At 36.2% G+C, this 24,964-nt stretch overlaps 1 protein-coding gene across 2 annotated transcripts in view; it reads right to left on the bottom strand.

The window, feature by feature from the left end:
• Nucleotides 1–8,433: 8,433 nt before the first annotated feature.
• Nucleotides 8,434–24,964, bottom strand: part of SNX13 (sorting nexin 13) — a 67,949-nt gene continuing 51,418 nt past the window's right edge. The window contains exons 18-26 of one of the 2 annotated variants that reach the window (XM_032686323.1): nucleotides 23,346–23,485; nucleotides 20,885–20,992; nucleotides 20,068–20,178; nucleotides 18,627–18,788; nucleotides 17,344–17,415; nucleotides 15,383–15,528; nucleotides 13,570–13,638; nucleotides 12,483–12,595; nucleotides 8,434–11,990 (exon numbers count right to left, since the gene is read on the bottom strand). In XM_032686323.1, coding sequence (XP_032542214.1) covers nucleotides 11,743–11,990; nucleotides 12,483–12,595; nucleotides 13,570–13,638; nucleotides 15,383–15,528; nucleotides 17,344–17,415; nucleotides 18,627–18,788; nucleotides 20,068–20,178; nucleotides 20,885–20,992; nucleotides 23,346–23,485 — 1,169 coding nt within the window. In that variant the 3' untranslated portion in view covers nucleotides 8,434–11,742. Of the gene's footprint in view, nucleotides 11,991–12,482; nucleotides 12,596–13,569; nucleotides 13,639–15,382; nucleotides 15,529–17,343; nucleotides 17,416–18,626; nucleotides 18,789–20,067; nucleotides 20,179–20,884; nucleotides 20,993–23,345; nucleotides 23,519–24,964 lie in introns of both variants that reach the window. The other variant, XM_032686316.1, reaches the window with a different exon arrangement.

Below are 24,964 nucleotides of genomic sequence, written 5' to 3'. Positions count from 1 at the left end.
ATCAGAAAAATGAAGAAAAATTAACCTTTATCGCTCAATTGATGTATCTATCTCATGCATCACACCAGAGTGATTAGGAAGGCAATTCCAAGAGCAGACCCAGGTCTCCTACCAGCTGCTGCAGCAGCCACCTGACTGCACCAGGAAACCAGAATCTCTGCTCCACATTTGCTTGAGGTGCATTTGCCATACACAGAAAATAGGTCTAAGAGAACTATAAAGTAGTAGAGCTGGGACAGTTTCTTGGAGGGGTGGGGGGCGAAGTCTATTGCAAATCAAAATGAGCATGTGGAGGGTTTTTTTAAATACCATTTGCCAGAACTGCCAAAAAGTACTTTTTTCTGACTTTTGTATGGGATCTCTCTGCAGCTTAATTTTTCCTGCTACTGCTTCTACAGGTTCTGGGGGACTAAAAAGGCCATGTACTCTGAAAAAAACTACAGCAGGAAAAGCAGAAAATTATAATAGCCCAAGTTAAATGTGCTTTGTGACAGTGCTCTGGAGAAGTAAGATTGCACTTGCCAAGGCTGAGGGAAAAAGCAAGCTGCAATAACCTATATGATGATAGCCTTGACATGTGTTAAGTTTCAAGCTTCAAGCAGTCACCGGCTGTGACAAGAGTGACTTTTTTAAAAATTCCTCTTTAGTCATCATGTGCGAGCAGAGATTTACTAAAAATCAAAACCTGAAGACTGAAAGATTGTTTCTTCTCAAATATCCATCCCATATCCATGAAATACATGCAGAACGGGGGTAACATTTCAATAGATGTCAGATCCTTTGCCCACCAGGAGCTTTTACAAATGCACAGAGGCAAGAAAGTAATAGAGAAGGGCAACAGAGAATGATCTGCTGAAACTAAGTACGATATTAATACAAACAATTCAATTGTTTTGGGTTTGGGGAAAATAAGAGTTTCTAGAGCTTCCTTACACAGACCCTGCGAGCTGGCAGGGCTGACAGCCACTTCCATCCAGGTCTTTGCCCTTTCCACCTACAAGATCATGTGTCTGATGCCTGCTCTGCCACCACCGTCTGCAACCACAGCCTGTGCTGACCAAAACTCTGTTAAATTAAATTTTGGTGTTTTTTTCCCCATGAAGTCACAAATATTCCCCCCTCCCTCCCCCCCCAAAAAAACCCAACCAAAAAAACCAAAACAAAAAACTCCTAACCAAACTAAACCAAACAACAATAACATAAAACAAACAAAAACACAAACAAAACCGACCAAACAACCTTCATGCAGCTTCTCAGTTTAGGACCTATTTTCAGGAATATGTTTTCAATCTAACTACTTATTCAAAGACAACTGCTACCATATTCACTATTCAGAACAACTCTTCTGGGAGAAAAAGGAGCAATATCATTTTACATAGAGAATGTACTACTATACAGGTGCTACTTTAAAACCCTATGTTTAGTGCTATTCAGGACTGTTTTATACTACACAGGACTTTTCCCAAATTAAAACAGGAAAACTTAGTAACGGCAGTCACGGTAATTGTGACAATGAGTTTTGTAAGGCAATGACCTTATCAGGATAGAAGTATCCTGAGCTAACAGGTTTCAGTGGTAGTCAGAGAACAGATTAGCTTCTGTAGAGCAAATTAACAGCCTGTTTAATAATACGCACCATGACGTGCACACACCAACTTTTAGAAATTCACAGAGCTGACAGAAGACAAGAAACATTTGCTCAAGGAGAACAGAGCTGGCAATTTTCTTCCTTCTTGACCTGCAGCACCAAGATCCTCCACAAAGAGAAGCTCTGGACATAACACTGGCTTCTGTATCCTACAAATTCATCATCTTTCAGTCTGTCTGTTAATTTTGCCAGACAGCCATGCATCTTATTTTTGAAGATAGCTATTCTGGAGAGGAAGGATTAAGCTATCATAGCCTGAGGTCAAAGAAATTAAATTTGCTACTTCTCTGAATGTCACTTTGGGACTGCCTTAAACTTTTCTGGGGCACAGGGGTGGGATGTTGGATTTCTCCAGCCCTGCTGCTTTTTCTGTGCTTTCACACGGGAGGGAAGGAGAATGCAGCCCGTACATGTGACACACTCACAGTACAACTGCCAGGCAGCCTACCCTTCTGCAAATACCATTAGGAATCTTTTTGTTCAAAAAAACAAACTTAAATCAACATTAGCACCGTAATTACTGCAAAGCTGATGAATGGGCCACTCTGTTACCTAAAGTCCATTTTAATCCCAAAACAACATAGTTAGGATGGGAAAGACTTTTCAAAGGTATGTGAAATATGTATACTCCATTTTGGGTCCAGGGAATCAAGTTACCAGCCTGTAAGTGAGATAAGGCAGTAAGAGAGCACCCACATCCCGGGTGGCTGCGGGACTTGGATAATTTGCTCAGCTCAGTCCTTGGGCTGAGCAAAGTCCCTGGTAACACCAGCTGGAACGTGTGCCCTGCAGCCCTGGACAGCTGGGAGGAGAAAAGGCCAGTCACAAATTAAATTAAGAGGTGTAATATGGTGTGAGAAGAAAAACAAATTGAGATTGTGAAAACAGGTGCCAACTGACATTTACTCAATACTCAGTCACACTTTCCTTTCTCTCTATGTGATTAGCAGCTAAGCTGAATTAGGATAGATTTCATGCTTCTGTGACCTTCTAGAAGCCCCCTATGGGAAAAGAAAAACACCTGTAGCCAGAAAGTTTTTTCTAAGAGGGTAAAAGTGCCAACTACTGTGAAGTTGGATTGACCAAGGCAAAAATAGGTGTATATGCTTGGTGACTACAACTGGATTAAATTTTACTTTTTAAAGAAGTAGCACTAAACATAGGCTTGAAAGTAGCACCAGGCTGGCAAAGTCATGTTATTTATCTGCATTATTCAAGGCTGTCTTCCTAGTTATTTTTCTGAGAATAAGCTGAAACTTATGAGGACCATCCTGAAGTTCTTGGGAAGGACAAAAGTGAAAAGCAACAAGCCACGTTGTTCCCTGCAGAGCCTCATGCTCTTTCTATGCCTCTGAAAGTAGAACTGTAATTTTGTATTAGCTCCATTTGGGGCTCCATGAAAGAAAGGGTTTACCTGGGAGGGCATAGGAGATCATCCCAATACCACTACACCTGAGCACCATTCCTCTCCTGGAGATATAGCTGCTCATGTCACATGTTGGGATGCAAAACTCTCCTTTCGCTGCCTGGGCAGTGTCTTCTGTTAAAACATGGAGGCTCCTGTGGGCTCAGCACTGAGCCTGGCCCACTCTCAGCTGGAGGACTCACCAGAGGTTTCTAACAGCTTCTGCTCAGTGCAGACTCCACACAACCTGCTCCTACCCTCAGCCTCTCTCCTAGCAGGGAAACTACAGCAGATTTTCAGCAATTGGACCTGCAAACACACCAGTCATCTCTCTTGCTGTGATTCAGATGTCAAGGAGGTCCCTAACTCTAAACCAACCTTCTGGTAGGATAATGTTAAGTAGACGACATGCTAGATTTAAATGCTAAATCCAGGACAACCTCCTTGTACATCCTCAGTCCTGGTAACTTCAGAAAAGTCTTCTCTGACAAAAGGATCGTCAGGTCTTTGGGATCAGAGAACTTCAGTAGGGTCTGTGGACACATTGCAACTTTCAAAACAGACCTTTCCCTCTTCACAAAAGCACCAGAAGTATCAGAACAAATGCCTTTGGCGGAACTTACTTCCGTCTGTGCAAGGATATGCCCATCCTGCCCATCATGCCTGGCTGCAGAAAAAATTCAGCCCTATCTTATCGGGCTCAGAAACAGACTCACTCCCTCCTGCCCCCCTCAAACCAAACTGCAGAACATAATTCACCCACATACAACCCCAAAAATGCTGCAATGCCCAAAGACTGAGTGCTAGGGGGGAAAATACTTCAAGCTATACCTTCCACTAATTAAGCTTACAGACTTTTGTGTGATAGCATGAAGTTTCGAAACTTGTCAAAGACAGCAGCATTGAATTAACATTTTTTTCCCAAAACCTTCCACAGCTGAACAGATGATGGCAAGCGTGTACCATAAGACCACTTTATGAAAATGTCAGGGGTCTTAGGAATAGTTCACATTCTCTGGCCTTCGGTTTCATGATCTTTATCATAGTAAAATGTTTTTGCTTATTTCTTGCACACCTGCTGTGTGTCAGTTTTCCCCCACTGCAGCTCCCTTACCACATGTACAGATCATACACAATCACTTTCTTTATACCCTGCAGATCTCAGGCACTATTGGCCTATCACACACTGATAAAAACCACAGCACATAAAACACTTTGTGAAGAGAGAGGAATGTAGACTGGGAACGTGATTCAGGGCTAGAATAAATGAGAACAGAGGTCTGGAACTTGCTGCCATGAAGTTTTGGATGGAAATTCATAAATATTTCTGAAGTATTTATTTTCATCTCATACGACCAATTATTCTTGTGAAATGTCTGCAGCAAATCAAGCCAGGAGACAAGCTCCTTGAATTTTGAAGCCATAAAGCATAAACAAAACACTCTGCAGGGAGCGGGAAGGATAGACAAGAAGAAGGGGTGTAGATCCAAGAACTCCACTGCCTGACCTCTTTTTAACCTGTACAACTCAAGGGAGTATCAGCTCCTCTACTCCACTTCTTCCTAACTGCATTCAGTAACTTCACTGCCTGTTCACAAGTACCTTCTCACATGCATCATTCAACTCCACACGTGCACTATGCAATCTCCTTCAAAATATATTTGCTTTTAAAAACATACTCTCCCCTGCTTGTGTTTATAACAAAACAATTTGAGGAATAAAAAAATGGTTAACTTTTGACTATAATTGAAATAGAGCACATTTTAAAAAGTGTTTTATCTGGTTAAATTTATTTGGAAATATTTTACTTCTTTTTTAAGTTAGTTTAACAAAAAACAGTCTTTCAAAGATATTCCTACCCTGATTAAACAATTGCTGCTGCAAAATCTACTGAGCACAAACAATAAAAGAAGTGCCTGGATTACTTCAAACATAACTTAAAATAAAATCAAGAGTAAAATTTTTTTAACTTCAAAGCAAATATGGGAAACCTCAGGTAGTTATCCTTGCATTATTTTCTTCTTACGACTTGTGAATTGAAATGACCTAAAAGATGCAGCAGGTTATTAGAACAGATTTTAACTTATATGTGGAATCGTTAATAGGAAAGAGAATATTCTTTGAAATGAAATTATTCCAGGCCCATAAAAAACAGGCACAGAAACAGAAGTCCAAAATGTGGTTTCTTTCTCATTTCACTTAAGGGAACGGCCACCATGTAGAAGGTAAAAGGCTACATGGTCAAAACAGGCTCAGACAGCAATTCAGGAATCATACAACAGAACATCCTGAGTTCGAAAGGAGCCACAAGGATTGAGTCCAGCTCCTGGCTCTGCACAGCACAACACCAAGAGCCACAACACATGCCTGAGAGTGTTGTACAAATGCTTCTTGAACTCTGGCAGGCTTGGTGCTGTGACCACTGCCCTGGGGAACCTGTTCCAGTGCTCGACCAGTATGTGCATTACTATTTTGTAATCAGCTTCTGTTAGTTAAGATTTCACTCTGCATTTATATTGAAAAAGTATTGTTTAACAACTCAGGTATTTCCATGTTCTGAACATCTGTAATGCCCACAAAATACAATTCTTTGCCCACATATTCTCTACAGACACAATCCCTCTACCTTTAAGCTAGTCCCAATGCTGTTTAAGCAATGCACGGCATCACTCAGAGTAAAGGTGTTTACACTGTTCATATTTTAAGAGAAACTTAATGAAAAACATGAAGTAGCTGAAAACATTCCATGTTCCAGAAGAATATATGCAAATGTATGCCAGTCCTTTCTCTCTTTTTTTTCCTTCACCATTTTGATGTGAGGGATTATAACTAGTATAAAAGTACTGATTAGATTAAAAAAAGAAAATAATCAAACAAAAAGAATTCTTCAAAACAAGTGTTAAGGCTGTCATATTTTTAAACTAAAAAATCAAAAGCATAATTTTGTTTCTCTACACACAATTTTAAAATTGCAAAGTTCCACAAAAACGGACTGAAGGAGGCTTGTATGCAATACTAATGCTTAATGTACTTAATGCTTTGCAACACACACATACACTTATGTAAGTATTTACAACTTAATGTTATCAAAAGTGGTTACAGATGTGTATTTTAGACTTCCTTGTTTTAGGCCTCCTTAGAAGAAGGAAAATAAGATTTGTTGATTGATTAAAAAAACAATCAGAGAAAAAGTGGACATTACCTCTGGCAATTCCTAGTGGTGGTACTTGGTCTTTTTTGTCTTAACAAAAAGAGAAATATTCTCTAGCTGAGCTGACTGGTCAATGCAGATTTAACTAATTTTGATGTGATCAACAAAACAAAAGCAGTTTGCAAACACTAGGCACTTTATTTGGAGAGTGCTTCTCCCGATCTGTGATAAAACCTACAAATAGCTAATGGGAAAGGAAATGAGTACTGCTTGTGAAATAGTATTTTTCTGGTGTGAAACGCTTAATGCAAAATGTTTAAGTGTCAGAACCACACATGCACACAATATTAGAGATGCATGAAAATTTTAATAGACCTGCAAAATTCAATTATTTACAGTCTAATTTGTATGAGCAGTGTGAAAGCTTAAAGTATTGGGAGAGAAGGGAGGTTGGTGGGGGGTTTATTTAAGCTTTTAAAATAAATCAGAAGTTGAGAGATATTTCTGACCCACCTCAGTTTTTCTTCTGCAGTGCTTTATTTTCAGTTCATTCAATCCTCTAAGTTAATGAACTAAGTTAGTGAGAATATTGTACTGCACACGCTGTTTCTAAATTCCGTGTAAAAAATTTCACTGTTTTCTAAGAAACAGCTTAATGGACCCATTATGAGAGCACTTCTCTTTCAGTTTACTAAACATTCACTTGACCTGGCATCAAATAAATAATCAATACAAAAGTTTTCAGTTAAAGTAACTTTAAAATTAAATGGTAGCTTCTCATGGATTCTTTTTAGTTCTAGTCCACAATACCAAAAGAAAAAGGCTATGATGGCCACAGAATGTCACCATCTTATATGCACTGAAAACAAATATTTCACCTGATTTTCATCAACACGGATAGCTGAAGCTGTGACTGTCATTTAGATATGAATTAGCAATCCAGGTTTCCCAACTATGAATTTAATAGATGATCTCGTATATAAAATAAAACTCAACCACATTTTCATATGCCATTTAGAGTTAAGAGCATAACAAGTGCCTTCTCTCTTTGCATACAGACATCACCAGAATGGACACAGAATGTAGTAGGTTCTTTTCCCACCTCAGTCACAAAAAAAATTCAACAAATGTTTTCCTGTCTAGTACCCACCTGCACTCTAGTCCATACAAGCTACTGATAATCTGTATTTAACTTCAGAAAACATATGACTGCTCAAGTAATTGTTCATGTATTCTTACTTCAGTAAGTTACCACTTTATTTGGAAAGAATGCCACTTAATATCCTCTACAGGATCACCCATGAATTTAACTCCTGTCCCCAATACTGTCGAGTTAAGAGTCCACCTACAGTGGCATAGATGTTTCAACCGTTTAACGAAATAAAAGCTCAATTTCTTTTGAAATATATAAGTAAATCACTGTTTTCACGATATAATTTCCTTTCTTCCAAGAGATAAATTTTATGAAATTTGTAGTTAAGACAATGCAGAGTGATGCTGACTACTCAGCTTAACAAAACTTTAGCAATTCTCACACATGCACTAGACATCAAAACCAAAATTAAACATAATGGGATAGACTGAAGAGTTAAAGAAGCCACAGACAAATATAAACCTCAGCAAATGGTAGATATTTTTATGACTTTTCTAAAAACAAGCTTATTATGGAGTATATTTTTTGCAATTAGATCATCCTAGGATAACAGTTTCAACTAATAAGAACTTGTAGTCTACTAGTGAAATTCCTGAGATATGTATCCTGTAGCAAGAGCGTGAAAGCTAGAGAGAGTGGTAAGCACTTCACTCAAGGGTCAAAGAACTAACATCTCTGTAGCTCAGGACATCTTTTTGATGAATGTGAAACAGCTGGAATAAATATATCAAGGGTAACAATTGTGGTCCCATGGTACATCCAGCTGCTGCAAAAATAAACCCAGGGGGAAAAAAGAAAGAGTAAAAAAACCCCGGTACATCACACAATCTCACTGTTTCTGTGTAAGTCCTTTTAAAATACAGGACTCTTTACAAACACTGGTCAAAAATGAACATAGAGATTAATTTGTTAAAAGTAAAACCAGTTTATAAAACATTAAAAAAAATAAATCAAGGAATCATTGCTTTATTTAAATAGCGACAGTTTTATCTTCAGTGATTTTTCTCCAGACTTGCAAAATATTTGTACCTGCTAGTGAGAAAGTTATTTTAAAAATAAACAAAGACTCATAACAATCCTGTTAATACTTTATTAGTGTAATTTTTTAGCTTTCTATTGGACAGAACATAAATGCAAACTCCAAAAAAAAATTCAGAGTCCTCTGCCATTCAGTAGAAGTGACCATGGCAGCCTGTTTCATGTTCAATCTTTGTTACAGAAACAAGAGGAGGGGGAAGGGAAGGGAAAAGCATCAATAGAACAATTAGGCACACAGCTGACACACTGTACAATGATATGCACAAGTAATTTATAACAGTTCTATTTATGAGATGTGTTCTCCAGATTCTTCCTTTGTAATATATGAGCTTTGCTCAGGTGAGCAAAGATCATTGAGAACAAAGGAATTAACAAAAGAGTAACAAATAAGACTTTTAAAACAAGTCCTTAAATAAACTAACGCAACAAGAGAATGCAAAAATTGTTCAGCTGAGAAGACATGTTTAACCTAGACTTCAGAACATTAAAAATTCATTTATTTTACAGCTATGCAAATACACATGCATTAAATGAAAATATTGCACAAAATTAAAATTTAGATTGTGGAATTTATATAGTTTTATTTTGGTACACATTCTGGTAGAACTTAAAATTTACTGTTTAGTTCTAGCAAACACCAGCAGCACAAGCTTGAGGATGAACCAAATGAAAAATTGCTCCTTTTCTCTTAAAAATAATTAAGGCTAAAAAACAAGTGCATTTGTTGACAATGGCACAATTTTCAGCGGCCAGTCACAGCACCCAAAGGCCAGAAGATACATCCAGACACTTAAGTGCTGTATATTAACATTCAGTTTTGGAAACTTTCTAGGATAATAGGCTGCATGGGTTGACAGGGTAGGTATTTTAAATCATTGACAGGAAAACCATTTAAATGAAGATACATACAAACTCAATTTAACAGAAAGTATTCATTTCTGATGGTTCTTGCCAGCCAACAGGCACCACTGAATTAGGAATATTCTGTAATTAAATACAGAAGACTAAACTTCAATACATATATACATATGCACACATGCATATATAAATGTGTGTATAGGTATATGTATGTAATAAATTCATTAGGTAAAACAAATAAAAAGCACGGTGTATTATGTTCAGTTCACATTTCTAGAGATATTATTTTATTTTTGTACAGAAATGTACCAGATAATTAAAAAAAAAAATCCCAAATTTGTATATTATCACTATCCTCTTGAAATTTTTCATGGTACCTACAGATAGATAAAAGGTTCCACAGATTTGACAAAACAGTATTTGAACTTCCCACTTTCATACTGAATAACAAATTCATGACTTAAAAGACATAAATTAGATTTGGTAGGATTAATGAGATATTTACTGTATCACCAAGAACAACTGCTGAACGATCTGTCATCAGTCAGATATCAGTTATGCTTGAGCACCCTGACATTAGAGGAAGGTATAGGCATGTAAACAATAGGAGCTGGCTATGTTGTTTACTTCACACAGAACTCAAGGATTTTGTTAAATTCAAAAGCATTTAACCATCACACTTTTACAGAATCTGCAGAGAGGAAGGGAGAGGGGTTCTTACATATTTACGAAGTTGTCTTCCTAAGGATTAGAAAAGAAAGGGATTTAATTTACAGCATTTAGTTCTGCAATAAAGAAAAAAACAAGTGCACTTGAGCCCATGCATACTGTATGAGAATGTTAACAGTACAATATGATCATCATTAAGTAGTATGATAAAAGGCTACATTTCATTAATAGAGTCCATGAGAAAAAATGATCTATATAGAGGCTTCAGTCAATTTAACTAGGTCCTTCGAGAGCCTTCTATCTTCTCTTAGAATGCTTTCATAAAAGGTCTATGTTCCTCTCTCGCATAAAAGGACCATTTGTTCCCATTAAGACACAAATTACTACAAGGATCCTTGGGATCCTTGGTCCATAGCTGTATCTTACCCTGTGTTTAGCATTCAGGAAAAAAAGGGACTCTATAAGATTACTTTCTGTTCACTCAAGATAGTGATGGTCAAACAGTTGGGGACTATGAAAAAGAAAACACAAACTGAGATATGCTGTGGCCAAACAAGATTTGTTGTTACTGTATTTTTAATTGGACAGAACTTCTTCACTGAAACTAAACAGATGGATGTGGGGCCTTGATGTCAAATTTGTATTAAAATTTACACTATGCAAAAAATAAAAAAATTATTTAAAAAAATATTGTAGTTTTATCTCCTTTTTATTTTCATATATACACTGATATGCGTTCAGAAATTTCCAAGTGTTTGCATATGACAAATGAAATCTTTTACCTGTGAGGAACCAACTAATTCTAACATTTTTCCATATGAGGCTTACACACTAAAAGGCAAGGAATCTTCCAATTAAGTAGGACATAGTCTTTTACATCCCAAAAGTGTTCCAGATTTTAATGGGGAGTTGCGTGTAAACTGTGTCTTAGTGCAATTTCCTCAGCTTCTAACACAACATCCATCCTCTTTGAAACATATACCCCCTTCCTTCTACAACTATCAACTTGACATATGTTCATATAGACCAATTGAACATAAATATGATGCTCCTTCTCCACTGAAGTTACATGCAAAATGTATGCCAGGTGCTGTAAGAGCAGCATATGGCCCTTAAAGCTACAGAATACTCAGAATAAAGGGTTTGTTTCTACTGCACCTCTGCCTTTACTAAAACCCCCATTAGATATAATGTTAGTTTAATTTTCGAAACATGAAGGGTGACATAAATGTGGCATAAAAGCCAATTACCTCAACCTTCCTTTAATAAATGTACTTCTATGATGGGGCTATAGCTATTTCTCCCTTCTCCTATGAACCTACTATTCCAGAGACTGCTTTTCCTGTTAGCTCAGCCTTTACAGGAATGTTAAAATAGCCCTACAGAGCCTCAACAGTCTTAATGTAGAACAATTCCACCTGACTCTCACACATTGCACTATCTCCCAGTGCCAAAACACCCTTTTCTTCAGCTGTATCACCATAGTTGTGCTTTACTTGAACAGTCTGGCACTTTTCACCACTGGCAAAACATCGACTCAGGAACGGAAGGGATCAGCATTCTTGTATATTGGGCCAGTTTTCTTCTCAAGGTTGCATGAAGACGCACCAAATCATTTAAGACACACAAACCTTTCTGGTAGTGGTTGAATTACAAGTGAAGATGAGAAGATCCACAGGTCTTACAGATGCATTAATAATCTAATATGTGACACTAGAAGACTGGTGCAGAAATGACAGCATGTGAGTTTGAAGCCCCAGAGAATATGCCCAAGTAATTAGTCCTGGACAAACATACACCAGCTTAATAGGTTTGAAGTGTCACCTTTTCTGTAAGGAAGGCGCTTGAGTAGAGTGTAGTCTCTGCTTATATCTCTGCATCTGCTTTGACCGTGAATGCAGTTTGTTGAAGAGCTCAGGGAACTTATTTTGTGGAAATAAGGTTTCTAGGAATCTCTCCAGAAACACGTACACCATTCTCTTATTCAGTTGACTATGCTGGAACATTTCAAAGACCCGAAGGATGCCTTTCCGCGTAGTCTCAGCGCCTATGATGTGCTTCAGTTCATCTACAAAAATAGTAGCCAGAAGTTTAAACTAAATTCTACATATTAACAAACTTTAACTGAATGTTAAGTCTTTCAAACTATGTAGCCTGAAATTTGAAGTCACAGTGCCTCTATTATACACATCATGATTAAATTAAAAGTTCTCTTACAACAGAAAGGATTTCTGAAAATTACTTCACTTTTACCCTATATACATGAAAACCATGTTAGTTTACAAGAAATCATACTGTATTGGAATATATTTCACACACTAAACTTAAATCCTCTAGTGGAGCTAAATACTGGATTGAGTCTAAGAGAATTACAGTTGCAAATTCACAATACATGTGAAAATGTCCAATGCTTTAATATTTAGAAATCTTTTGATTTAAATACAGTTCATATGTTCAGTATTTCTTTTCGATACTTAAAACAATCAAGAAGAATATTGACATTAATTTCAGTAACAACATATAGTAAGGATTATTAGGCTTCAATCCCAGACTCACTCACCTGGCATTACTTCCAGTAATTTGGTCTTCCCTGCCACTCTTGTTCTCATTCTAATAGCTTTGTCCCTTCGTGGAACAGTCTCTGCTAAAATGCCGTTGGGCCAAAAAGCATCTCTGTAACAAAAGCAAATCTGTCAAAATACATTAACATTTTATCAAGTGAAAGGCTCTTTCAAATCCCTCAAAGCTACCTCACAAAATACATACAAGAAAGTAATTTGCACACAACCTAACATACACTTCAAATATTAGAAGCGGAAAAAGAAAAGGCGAAGAAGAAATCAAAAGCAAGTAGTACAACACACTCAACCTATTAGTAAACCATACACTTTTTAGTACAAGAATCAGATGAAATAAAATTGTAATAAAATATTAAACACCAAAACCATTCAAATACCATATAGTTCTTACATAAAATAGACCTAAGCACTACACTGAATAAAAAGTGTACTTTCTCGCTCGGTTTAATTAAAGAATATCAGAATACTCATAAAGTATGACCTTTTGGTGAATACACCACCCTACTTTATGTCTTTCACCCCAATAAAAAAAAAAAACAAACCAGTAAACTATAGGAAAAAAAATGGTGGGTAACTCTCAACAACAATGTAGAAGCCATTAAGACTTTTAGGAAATTGAGACAGAGCCTTTGATACTTTCAAATTCAAACTTCAGTTCTGTTGTACCTGCTCAATGTGAAAGGTATTATCTTAGAACTAGGGCTCTTTTAGTACTAATTGTTTGCCTTTAAAAGCAAGGCATGTACATGCCTTCATCGATCCAAACAAGACACTATATCCAGTAGGGATGAATGATGAAATTCCTAAGTATACCCGTATTCTAACTCTTCTAGACTGGTTAACAAGTTTTTTAAGGTAGAGGAGAAAACTCAAAAATACTCTTCTTCATGTGACAATTACTTTCTCTCACTTAACGTAGGTAAAAAGCAGTGTATGAATTGTATGATCCAACTGGTCTTCATTGGAGTGATAACAATTTCCTGATGTAAGATCAATAGAAAGGATACACAGATAATAGACATCAATTGGCAAGTACTTCACATTTAACATCTGTGATAAAAGACATACCTGAAGCGTTTCACTGCATCTGCTACTTGCTCAGGAGACGTCATCCAATCAACATGATCAACTATTTTTCTAAAATCAAAGCAACAAAGACCTTCATTTAATTTTTAGAACAGAGAACATATAAATGAAGCACTTTGAAGAGCACTCTAGGACAGACAAACTAAAATTTCAACTTTCTCAAATTTCATAAGTAGGTTCTATGATAGGCAAGGCAAACAGTGATTCTCAAGATAAAAATCTAAGCTCACTGATCACTCCCTAAAGGTGAAGCTTTTTTCTTTTTCAGTACGTGTATGATGATGAAGCTGGCTGGAAAAAATGGTGTTGCATCTCCCATCAGCATTAGATAACTGGTTTGCTCGTAGAGCACTCCTCTTCATGGAGCACTCAAAAGTTCTGCTTCTGTAAGCAAAAGACCTATTCAGAATCTCAAAATATCATACTTATGTATGCAGTTACCTCATAACCCTTAATAGGAGATATAGACTGATCATTCATCAGACCTTCCTTCATCAGCACATACACACAGTTCTATATCCAAATCTAGGATGCTTATAGAAATGATATATGCATCAATATATCACCATAATCCTGGGACTGTTTCCCTAACCACAATTCGAATTTAGTTTTCTAAGAAATAAAAACCCCACAATTTTGCTGCAGAATGCCATTAAATCCCAAGAACTTGCCAGTACAAGGTATGACTGCTGAAGCAGATGAAGCCATGAGTATCTAGAATGACTCCAAATGCAGAAGCAAAACAGTACTGCAGCCATCTCTCCAATAAGGAAGCAGCATGCTGTGCATAAACTCTGCTACTTATTCTACAATCTGGAAACAGCAAAAAGTATTCAGAGTCATTCAACAGGGCAGCATTTTCTTGGAAGCACAGGTTTCAAGGTAGTTGCCACCTGGCCAAGAGGTATTATTTGAGAAAGACCAAGTGCCATTTTATTACATGGTTACATCCCTACTGGTACCACAAGTCTATATGTTTAACAGTGATGATGAAAATGTCACATATATACTTGTGAAGGGTAAAAAGTAATGATACAGCTAGGAATATCATGATAAAAAGTAATAGGAAACTACTTCTCACCTGCTAGAAATAAAGTTTTTAATTCGTGGTACTAAATCCAAAGTGACAACGCAGCGCTAAATCTGCACTTAGATTTTTTTTTGTTCTACATTTTTTTTATATTTCAGAAACTAATTATTAGAAGGGCAATCCTGGAAACTGCATACCTCTAAACTGAAGGCAAGAAACATTACTTACTAAGCATTATTAACTGGTTTTGCATGAATGAGGATACATGTGAATTACAGAGCAAATGGAGGGGGCAGAACAGATCCCATAACAGTCCTTTTCCTTGCCCCCTTGCATCTTCTAAAGTGTGAGAGCAGAAACTTTACATAGCAACTCAGTTCACATAATTTGTAGCATGAAAGAGATGTAAGCAGAAATAGCGCCAAAAGTAATAAATAATATTATTAACAAAAAGTGTAGTGTAAAACACAGGGCAAAAAGCATCAGTATTAAGTGATGTTCACAGGAATTTGAATTCTTGTTGGTATGTGAAAGCTCTTTTGTAAGTTCTCTGGCACATAAGAGTTACTAAGAGTTACTAAGAGTTTCAGCGATGTTTTGTGTTTATCTCCATTTTGCATCACATTTGTTCTTGGTTTACTGATCCTCTTCAAAGGGGAATACATGCAGATTTAAACCACAATAATTTAGTAATACCAAGAAGAATTTATAAACACAGACTACATAGTTTCACTCACACACTATTCAATATAAGAAAAGCAGTACCTATTAATTGTGTCACCATATGTTGCTCTAATAAGTTGCTGAAGCAGATTTTTTATATTTCTTCTTAACCACTGATTTCTTTCTTTTAAATCAAAGACTTCATCCATAAGAAGGAGCATTACTCTCAGTGGAATATTGTCATCCACCTGACCACCAAGAAAAAAAAAAAAATTCAGTAAACTTTTATTTCAGTTCAAGAAAGCTACAGTTTTAGTAGCTCAGTATAAGCACAACAATGTGAAATCTTCCCTAAATCATCTGTAACACCATTAATAGCAAAGAAAGATTGAAAACTAAAAATAAATTTATATACATTGAATTTTTAAAATAAGAAGAAATAGTTATTTCAAAAGTCAAGAGTTATCAAAAAAAGTTCAGTAAAATTAATACATGTCCTAGAGAGAGAGCTGGTTCCTAACCTCTTCCTTTGGTTGCCATGCTTCCAACTCTGGAAAGAGCTGAACATGAAAACTCTGGAAAGAGCTTTTCTTTTCTGTGGCATCATTTTCTTATGGATGCTAAAAACAACGACATTTCATTGCACTGAATTGCCTTTTTTTTAGGTATTGTTCTAACCTGCATAGCTGTCAAGTGGTTTGATGCTCGGAGATTAAAAAAAGGATCATAAATTTATTATTTAATAGATGACATTACACAGATTAGTTTACAAAAAACATGTTAGTATTATTATTTTGGTAGACCACACAACTACATCTTTAGATACACCTGGAACACAGACAAGTGGGTTCATAACCCAGCTGGAGATGTACAGATCCATAGCTTGCTTTTACAGTACTGCCTCTCCATGTAAAATTCCATACCAATTGCCATATTTTTGTCTAACTTAGTGACTGGAAGTTGTGAGCAAAGCATCCTAGAAGAGAAGTTGAGAGCTGAAAGGTTTGAAAATATCTGAAATCTGCCTTTAAGTAGCATTTGATATCTTAACTTAGAAACTATCAAGAACTGTAGCTTCTAATCAGAAGATCAATGAAATACCTATAGAGAAGCTGCTCATATACTTGAATTATATTATTTTGTTTTGCCTGTGCAAAACAAAAGTTCCAGGAGCATCAAAGATGTTTAATTCCAACTGTAATTACAAACTTGGGGATAGTCTTATTTTGTGAAAAATAATGCGGAAAAAGAAAATCCAGAAGAACTCAAGGCTATGTTAGCTGAGGAAAAATACATCTACCAAGCCTTCATAGCAGTTACGTACAAGAAGACAAATTGAAATGCTGTGATGTGACCAAAAAACTCAAAACATGAAGGGCAGAGCAGGTGCAGATTTATGACCATAGCAAATTTCATATAATCACTGGTAATCTTATGGTTTTTCTGTCCTACTTAGAGATAAAAGGTTTTTTTCCCCAGTTGTTTGCACATATATGATCAATGTTTCAATCAAAACAATACCAAAATACTATAGTTTATGATAACACCAGGAGCTTAAACTTCATTTTCAAGTTGGTAATATTACTACTTCACACTAAAAGTTTATTATTCAGAAACACATTCTGAAGATTGCTTCACAATAACACAGCAAACACTTCTTTTGATCCACTAAACAAACGCTCTTTAAAAAGTCCCATCAGAAATTGGATCCATAAAATGTCAGCTGAAATTATGCTAACAGTCTGGTACCACACTGTCTTTAACAGAAAGAAACTGGAGGGAGGAGTGGAAAAAAAAAAAAAACCAACAAAATAACGCCCCCAACCACAAAACACAGAAGCAGTAGCATGTACACTCTCACAGTTCTTCCACATTGTGCAAACCATTTCAACACTAACAAAGATGTTAATTTTACAAGTATGTAAGTTTCCTTTTATAAACTTAAGAACTATTTGTAATAATAATGTCAGAAAACAATAAAAAGTATAATTTAACATAGAATAAGTAACTCATTCCTTTGCTTTCAGAGGAGTCAACTTTGAAAGGACAAATGTCAGACTCACGTTGTCATCAATTGGTGCTGCAACACGGCAGTGGTCAGGATCTGAATAGGTTTTCTGGATCAGAGGTGGCACCTATAATAAAAAAGATTATGTTTATGAAGGAAAAAATACTTTGGAGTATGAATAAATCAGATAATTTTTCATAAGCAATTTGGTTATGAAACTAAAACATTTTGGTCAAAAGTCCAAAAGATAAATATACAGCAGTCCTTTCACTTCCAAAACCAAAAATCAAACCTGTAGATATTCTCCTATAGCTATCAAAGTTATCAACATCTTTAAGACAATCCACATAATTCCCTAAGTGTCCAGTGTTTCAACTGAAACCCACCTAAAAATTCATATGAGCCCGATACTGCTTCTGGCATTTCCTATTGATCTTAAGTCCTGCCTAGTCACGGACTTCCCCATGAGTATAACTGCAGATATACTGTTGGTCACACACCAGGGAAGTTACCAGCAATGAGAAACTCCAGAGACAGTTATTTTATCCCACAAGAATTTAAAAAAACAAAAACAAAACAAAAAAAATCCACCAATTGCCCCCAGCTACTGATTTATTATTCCCTTTCATGGTTTAAGGGTTAACTCACTCATCTCAATTGCTGTTTTACATCTGCCACATCTAACTGCTTTGGTAACACAAAATGAGACAATCCCTGACCAGACCTCACAGCTACACACAGAAAGAGGAAGAGAAACAAAGGGAAGATGAACATGTTATTACAGGACTGCTAGATGGCATGCCATGCTACCAATTCCCCACCTCTAAGTTATCATATTTTAGAAATGTAAGAGATGAGGAAAGATGGCTAGAAAAACAGAAAGAAAATTTAATTTAAATCAGAATTCAGCAAGGAGTAAGCAGAAAAAGAGGCTATCTCCCTATTCTAAGTTTCAAAATATATGGTGGTTTTTTTCCTCATGAATGCAATAGATGCAGGAAATTAGCTTTATGAGAACAGTTCATTAAAAAAATACGAAAATCAGTGAATCTCATGTTCTTCTCAAGTGGCTGCATTGAATCAAGTGAAGGATCACTGCAACAGTGTGTAGATGTATGTATGTAGATGCCATCTTAAAAGAATTTACTTAATAAAAAAAGAGAACTCCATATCTGTACTAGAATGACTGCTGAACCTTATTAAAAAGGTGCAGGTAAAAAACAGATTGGTTTTCTGTTTAATGACTTGACTCTATAGTATATAACATTGGCTTAAGTGAGTCAATAGTGAATCTTCTATTAATTTACTTGTATGTATTAACTATCAATATTTTCTTACCTTGAAAAATGATTGCTTTATGTCTTGTCCCAATCTCTCTGACATTTTACCCATGTTGTCTGACATTTTAGTCATTCCCTCTGCCAGGCTGTCAGGGATAGACTTGACTGCATTTGATACGTTTCTCATAGAGTTACGCAGTGGGTTTACAAATGTGTCCATCTGAAGGGGAAGATGTTTAACCAGAATGGCATAATCTATGAGGGTACCAGTAAATTAATACACTATGAGAAGTATCACACTGTTCCAGAGACCAATAATATAAAAGAAAACTCAAATTATTTAACTTCATTACAGAATGCAGAATAAAGTTTTAGCTTCACTTGCATCTATATTTCTCATTCCTTACAGCCCCACTGTAGCTATCTACATCTTTCAACAGATGTTTTCCTGAGTCATTTCCACTTCCCATCCCTTGGCTTTTCTTAGCTTGAATTTATTTTCCTTTTCTTCTCCATTAAATACCATTTCTCCCTTCCAGGTTTTCTACTTCCAGATGTTTCACTTCTGCTTTCAACTCTTCATCTTTGAAACATGCCTCTTTTAAACAGCACTGGAGTAATATGCTTCAGTATAATTAAAACCATAAAGTAGTTCCATAGAAACTGTTACAATTTTTCTTTCAGTATATACTCTAAATTCAGTCCAAAAGAGACACAAATATTAGTGTGATGCCCTTAAAAAAAGTTAAGCTATAAAGAGTCTCATAAGCTGGAAATCACGTCTTACTCAGCCATTACATAAACCTTGATAAATATTTAACAGTTTCAGTTAAAGGAATACAGGTAGAACAACAACTTGAAGTGACAACAGTCTCACAGATGCTTTTTATACCAAAATCACTAAAAGTTTAGAAATTACTGCATTTACAAAGCAGATGCCCACACAAACTGGTCAACTGAACAAAGAATCACTTGTCTAAAGAGAGTTCTGGTGGCTTAACAAAAAGGATGCACAGCCCAGAGCTCTGAATTTGACCAATGACTCTGGATGGTTACAACACCTAAGTACATAACAGGTGCTTCTGAAGGGAAGCACATATCTTTTGGGCTGAAGAGTGAAAAGCATGGTAACAGCAGCAAATACAGAGTAAAGAACTGAAAAAAGAAACCAGAAGGAATGAGACCACAAAAAAAATAAATCACAGATGTCTGACAGAAAGCAACTTGCAACAAACACACTTGTCGTCTTGGTGTTAAGTCCAATTTGAAAATTTTATTTCCTCCTCATACAAAAAAAATATACTTATTATTAAAATGTTAATTTTTGGTTCCACGGGTCCTTAGATACTTTGCCACTCAAAAGTATTAAAGCAACTCACTTGCAAGCTGCTTTCAAAGTGCTATATAGCTGTTTAATATCAATTCAACTTGTCTGTTTAATGCAATCATTGCACAAACGAATGCTCTGAAGTTCCCTTGACAGTGCAAAACATTCTTACCTTCCGTGCAAAATCCCCCTTCCCTTTGCTGTAGGCTTTATTCTCCAGGAAGTCATACACATAATGGGCTAAGGCTGGAGAAGCTTTCATCATTTCAGGATTTAACAAGAGCTGAGTAAAATAAGTTTTAAAAGTTATAATAAATAATGAACAAGACACAATCAAAGACACTGCATCTTGCAATGTATTTTTTTCATTCATTCCTCAATTTTATTCCAACATTACACTATTCTCAAGATTGAAGCAACGGGCTTCTTGTTAATTCCCATAATTTTAACCCCTATGTTCATTATGACATCTCACAGAAAAATATACACCTTTATGAACACTCAAACTGTTATTTAAGAATATTTTACTCATCTTCATTATTTATTGTTAATGTCTCCACTGAGTTGGTCAACAGACTTTAATGCAAAATGACCCTATGAAGTAAGACAACCGAATTCCTTTGCTTGAGCTGACACAGGTCTTATGTGAATGAAGAAGCTGTGTGGTTTCCTACACCACCAAAGTGGGTGCCACAGAAATCCATATGCAACAGTACAAGAGAAAGTGGCCACAGATACGTGTGTTAAAGAAGAAAGTCAGTGGTGTAAAGCTCAAAATCAACACAGTTGGAACCTCACCAGCTCAGAAAAGTTGTGACAGAACCAGCCGAGAACAAACCAAAACAGCAAAGAAAAGGTAAACCTATTAGACAATATCAAGCTCTTATGATATATTTGTTAAGGACTGTATACCACCTATAACACAGCTTTTTTTTTTTTTTTTTTAATAATTCCAACCAAGCACAGAGTCAAAAAACGTAACAGCTTACCTGCAAATAAGCATTTAAATCTTTTTTCCTCTTTTCCAAAAATTCTCTGTCCATATTGTTAAATGTTTTTTTGCCAGGAAGTTTCAGTATATTTGCAAGGTTTTCAAACTAGAAAAAAGAGAAGATTTTTTTTGTTCTGTTTTCAGGAGTTTCAAATCTCCATATAAGGCCATTATATTCACCTATTCAACCATGTAACATCTGAAAAAAAAAATTTCTGCATCATGCCTGGCACTCAGAATCCTCAGAGAAGCCAAAATGAAAGATACACTGTCAACAAATGTATGAAAACTCCCAGGAGATTATCAAGAGCAAAATTTAATTTCTGAACTCACATGTGAAACTCACTTTTGACATACAGACTCATACAGTGTGCAAAAGGCTTAGGCTCGAGATTTATTATTATTATTTGGGCTGAAGTTACTAGAGTTATGAGACTACATCAAGGGAACTTGTAAATCTTTCTGAAATCTCTTCCCTTTCCTATCCTGATCAAGCCTACTAAGGAATTATTAAGCTTTCATCCCTGGAGACATGGCAGCACCCAGCTTACACATAGCTTATCATACCATGCTCAGTGTGGCATCACCTGTGCCTTTTCTACAGGTAATGACAGTGTTCCAGTTTTGCAGAAAGAATGGTAGTTCTGGGGAAGCAGCAGGGAAAGAAGAGGCCCTAACACTTAAGAAGGCTGAATATAATTGGCACAATGCACAAAAATAAAAAAGTGACAAGAACAAAGCTTGAAGAATCGGGACTATCCACATATCCAGACTTGCTGTAATTAATAAATAATATTCTTAAGGCAGTAAAGAGAGAAACATAGAGTATTTAGGCTTTAAGGAACAACCTGAAACAGATTGCATCCTTTTCTCTCCAGAAAAGACCACAAAATTACAGTTTTAATGAGATGGATTCCATTCAGTCCCTGCAAAATCTCTTCCTGCATCATTAAACTTTGTAAGGTTACAAAGCTCATATAAAATTTATGGTCTGTAGGAAGCACCAAAAAATAACTCCTTCCAACTTCACAAATCCCATTCCCTTGCAAGTAGGTCATGTGGGAAAATAACTGAACAGAAGATGGTCTAGTTTTTAATTGGAGACTTGTATCTAAGCAGAAGCAAAGTAAGCAATTAACAGTCTCTATTTTAAATACAGGTATCTACTCCAAATGACTGACTAAAATCACTGGTGTGAATCTATTCAGTACTTCAAGGAAAAAAACTCATATGGATTCTATACACAGCTAACTCCAATTCCATTTTGGACCAACTATCTGTTTTCTCTGAAGAACCTAAACAATCCCTGCCCTTCCTATTAAATCAGTGATTCTAACCCTTACCCTTAAAATGCCTCAGACAAGCACATAAGACAGTAAGGATGTCTATTTTATTGTCAAGATAAAGCAAAACCGTTGGAAGTCTTGCTACAGAGAATCACAGGAATTTGTTTACTTTTTTCAATCTTAGTGTTCTAGGATAATGTTTCTAGTCTCTGGAAATTCAAAGAAATCAGATTTAGCAACAACAAACATTGAGCCTTCATACTTTGAACATTTTCGCTTTTGCCATTTCTTTCTAGTCATTTGCAGTTAGGTTAGTTTTGAATGAGTGCCCCATATCAGCAGAACATTAACTCACTATAAGACCCAGAATTCTTCAAAACAGTGAATTCATTTAAAAAAAAAAGAATCAATTTGAAGGAGTGCAAAAGTTCGTATTTCAAATTTATTGACAGCACTCTAAGACCATCACAAATTCAAAGGAAAGTCAGACTTTGTTTATAATTAATCCAAATATTCAACGCGTTTGCTTTTTCAATAAAGCCTTTTCCATTTTTATTACTGCTGTGACTTTTAAATGCTAACCTACCTGCACAGAATTTGTTCTCTATACCTCTCTATTAATAACAGAGTAAAGGGATATAAACTGACACTTCTGACTAGTTCAAAGGTTATGCAGTCAAATCTGACTTCTCCAAAGGCTTGGTTTAAAAGTACTTCAGCCTCCTTTTAAAAGCACTGTATTTTCGTCATTTTTTCATATCAGCAGGTTCTACTTTGTACCAGTTGGTAAACTACAACTCTCTATTTCTTCCTTTTTTCATTTTAGGAGGGTTAAGAGGCTGAGAATACAAGTACAGCAGTAAAAGGCAGATTGTCTAGCAGTATAGTGAACTGCTACCAGCTCTCCCTTTTGGGACCCCACCGATTCTTAACACTTCACTTAAAACCTAAATACCTATTTCCCAAGCTCAGTTTTTATTTCTTAATCTCTAATACATAATTGTTTGAGACCAATATGACTTTCACACAAATATTTTGAAGTAAAATTAAGTAGGAAGGTGGTGGGGGGAAACTTTCTAAGTTCCATTTCCTTTTGATAGAGCAACTATACAGTCATTGGTTATTAAACTACAGAAACATCCACCTATAAAGATTTTTGTGAGATTAATTTACCTGCTCAGTGATCCTCATGTGAAAGTCATGGAAGTCACTGTAGCGTCGATATGTCTTCCACATCTCTTCACTATTTGCATTTCGCCGATGGACTGTGATGGCATACAGGGCATATGTCTTGCCATGATCATTACACACTCCTGCCACAGCATATGGGTCAGAGTCAGCATAGACTAGTAGTTTTAAAAACAAAAATAAAAAAGGAACAAACAGAAAGAAGGAAGACGAAAGGACACAAACGTGAAGTGAAGAAATGTCTGGAATGACAGACTTGAAAGACAAAAATGGACATGCAAGAAGAAGAGTAAGCTATCCTTTTATCCAAAATACTGCATAAGTGACACTCTCCAAAAACTTATTATGTAAACTTAAACAGAGATTAAGCAGCTTTAAAGTTAGACACGTTTCACTGACATGCAAAACATAAACAAACAGAAAAAAATTTCAACTTTAAAATGATGAATAGATCTTTTAAAAAGTATTTGAACCTAAAGAACTCAAGATGGGGATGAAAAACAACCGTGAAACCAGAAGAAATTCCAGTCTGCAAAGTAGTCTAATCATATTGCAAAAGTCTGCCCATCAAAAAAAAATCTATAAATACAAGACAATTATAGCAAGCTGCAAGCCTTCAGTTTTGTTATTAGCATCAGCGGTTTGTTATTAACTTGGCAGTTTGCTATTAACTCTAAGATAAAAAACACTCCCCTCACTATTTTAGTCAATAGAAACTATACATACAGACACATATCTGTACATATATATACAATATATTCTCTGTGTGCATACACACATTTTATGGAAAAGTCAATTTATAAATGAAAAGAATACAGACAGCTGTCTGAAAAAGACACAAGCACCTTTTTGATCTTCATTAATATTTAAGTCCTCTTGGACACTCCTCCTTCACAGAATTTTCCCACTGTAGTTTGTTTCAAAACTTTTCATTTAGTCTAGAGAATAACCTAGAACCAATATTGTTTACAATGCACACCTTTTAAATTGGCAACATATTGTATCTCTAAGTATTGAACCAATATGCAGTACCCACAATCTTCCCGTGGCTAGATGAAAATACTTTTTAATCAAGGTCTGTGAATTTTTCAAGGCAGCCACGCTCCGAAAAATATACTTTTCCTGACAAATCATCGATTTCATTGTCTGTGGTGCTTCCAGTCTTGACCTCTCTGAAGTATAATGCTTATGTCTAAGCAGCCAGGGAGCACCTATAGGATAGTGACAGTTGCTAACAGTGCCAGAATTAAACACTAGAAAGGTGCACAGTGGGCACAGAGTATCATCTTGTCTTTGACATCTACCCTCTAGAAGAAAAATATCGAGTGCTGAACCCCAAGAGGAAAGAGCTGGCAGTCAGAATGGTGCCAAGATTGCCCAGAGAACGGAGCCAGGAAATCCCAGCCCCACGGATGCTGCACAAGCCCTACCCTCTACATTCACATTGACCACTTTGCCGTGCAGCCACCAGACCACATCTCAGGGGCACTGCTAAACTGCACCTTTAGGAAAACTGCTTCAGGACAGGAGTGGCAGAAAAGGAAAGAAGTTGCCCTGCTGCCCCTTATGTCATAGTCTTTTAATCAGTATTTATTTTGCAACAC

Source organism: Chiroxiphia lanceolata, chromosome 1 (assembly GCF_009829145.1).
Source record: "Chiroxiphia lanceolata isolate bChiLan1 chromosome 1, bChiLan1.pri, whole genome shotgun sequence".
Classification (NCBI taxonomy): domain Eukaryota; kingdom Metazoa; phylum Chordata; class Aves; order Passeriformes; family Pipridae; genus Chiroxiphia; species Chiroxiphia lanceolata.
Note: the sequence above shows the minus strand (reverse complement) of the source record. Positions and strands in the feature narration are given on the sequence as shown.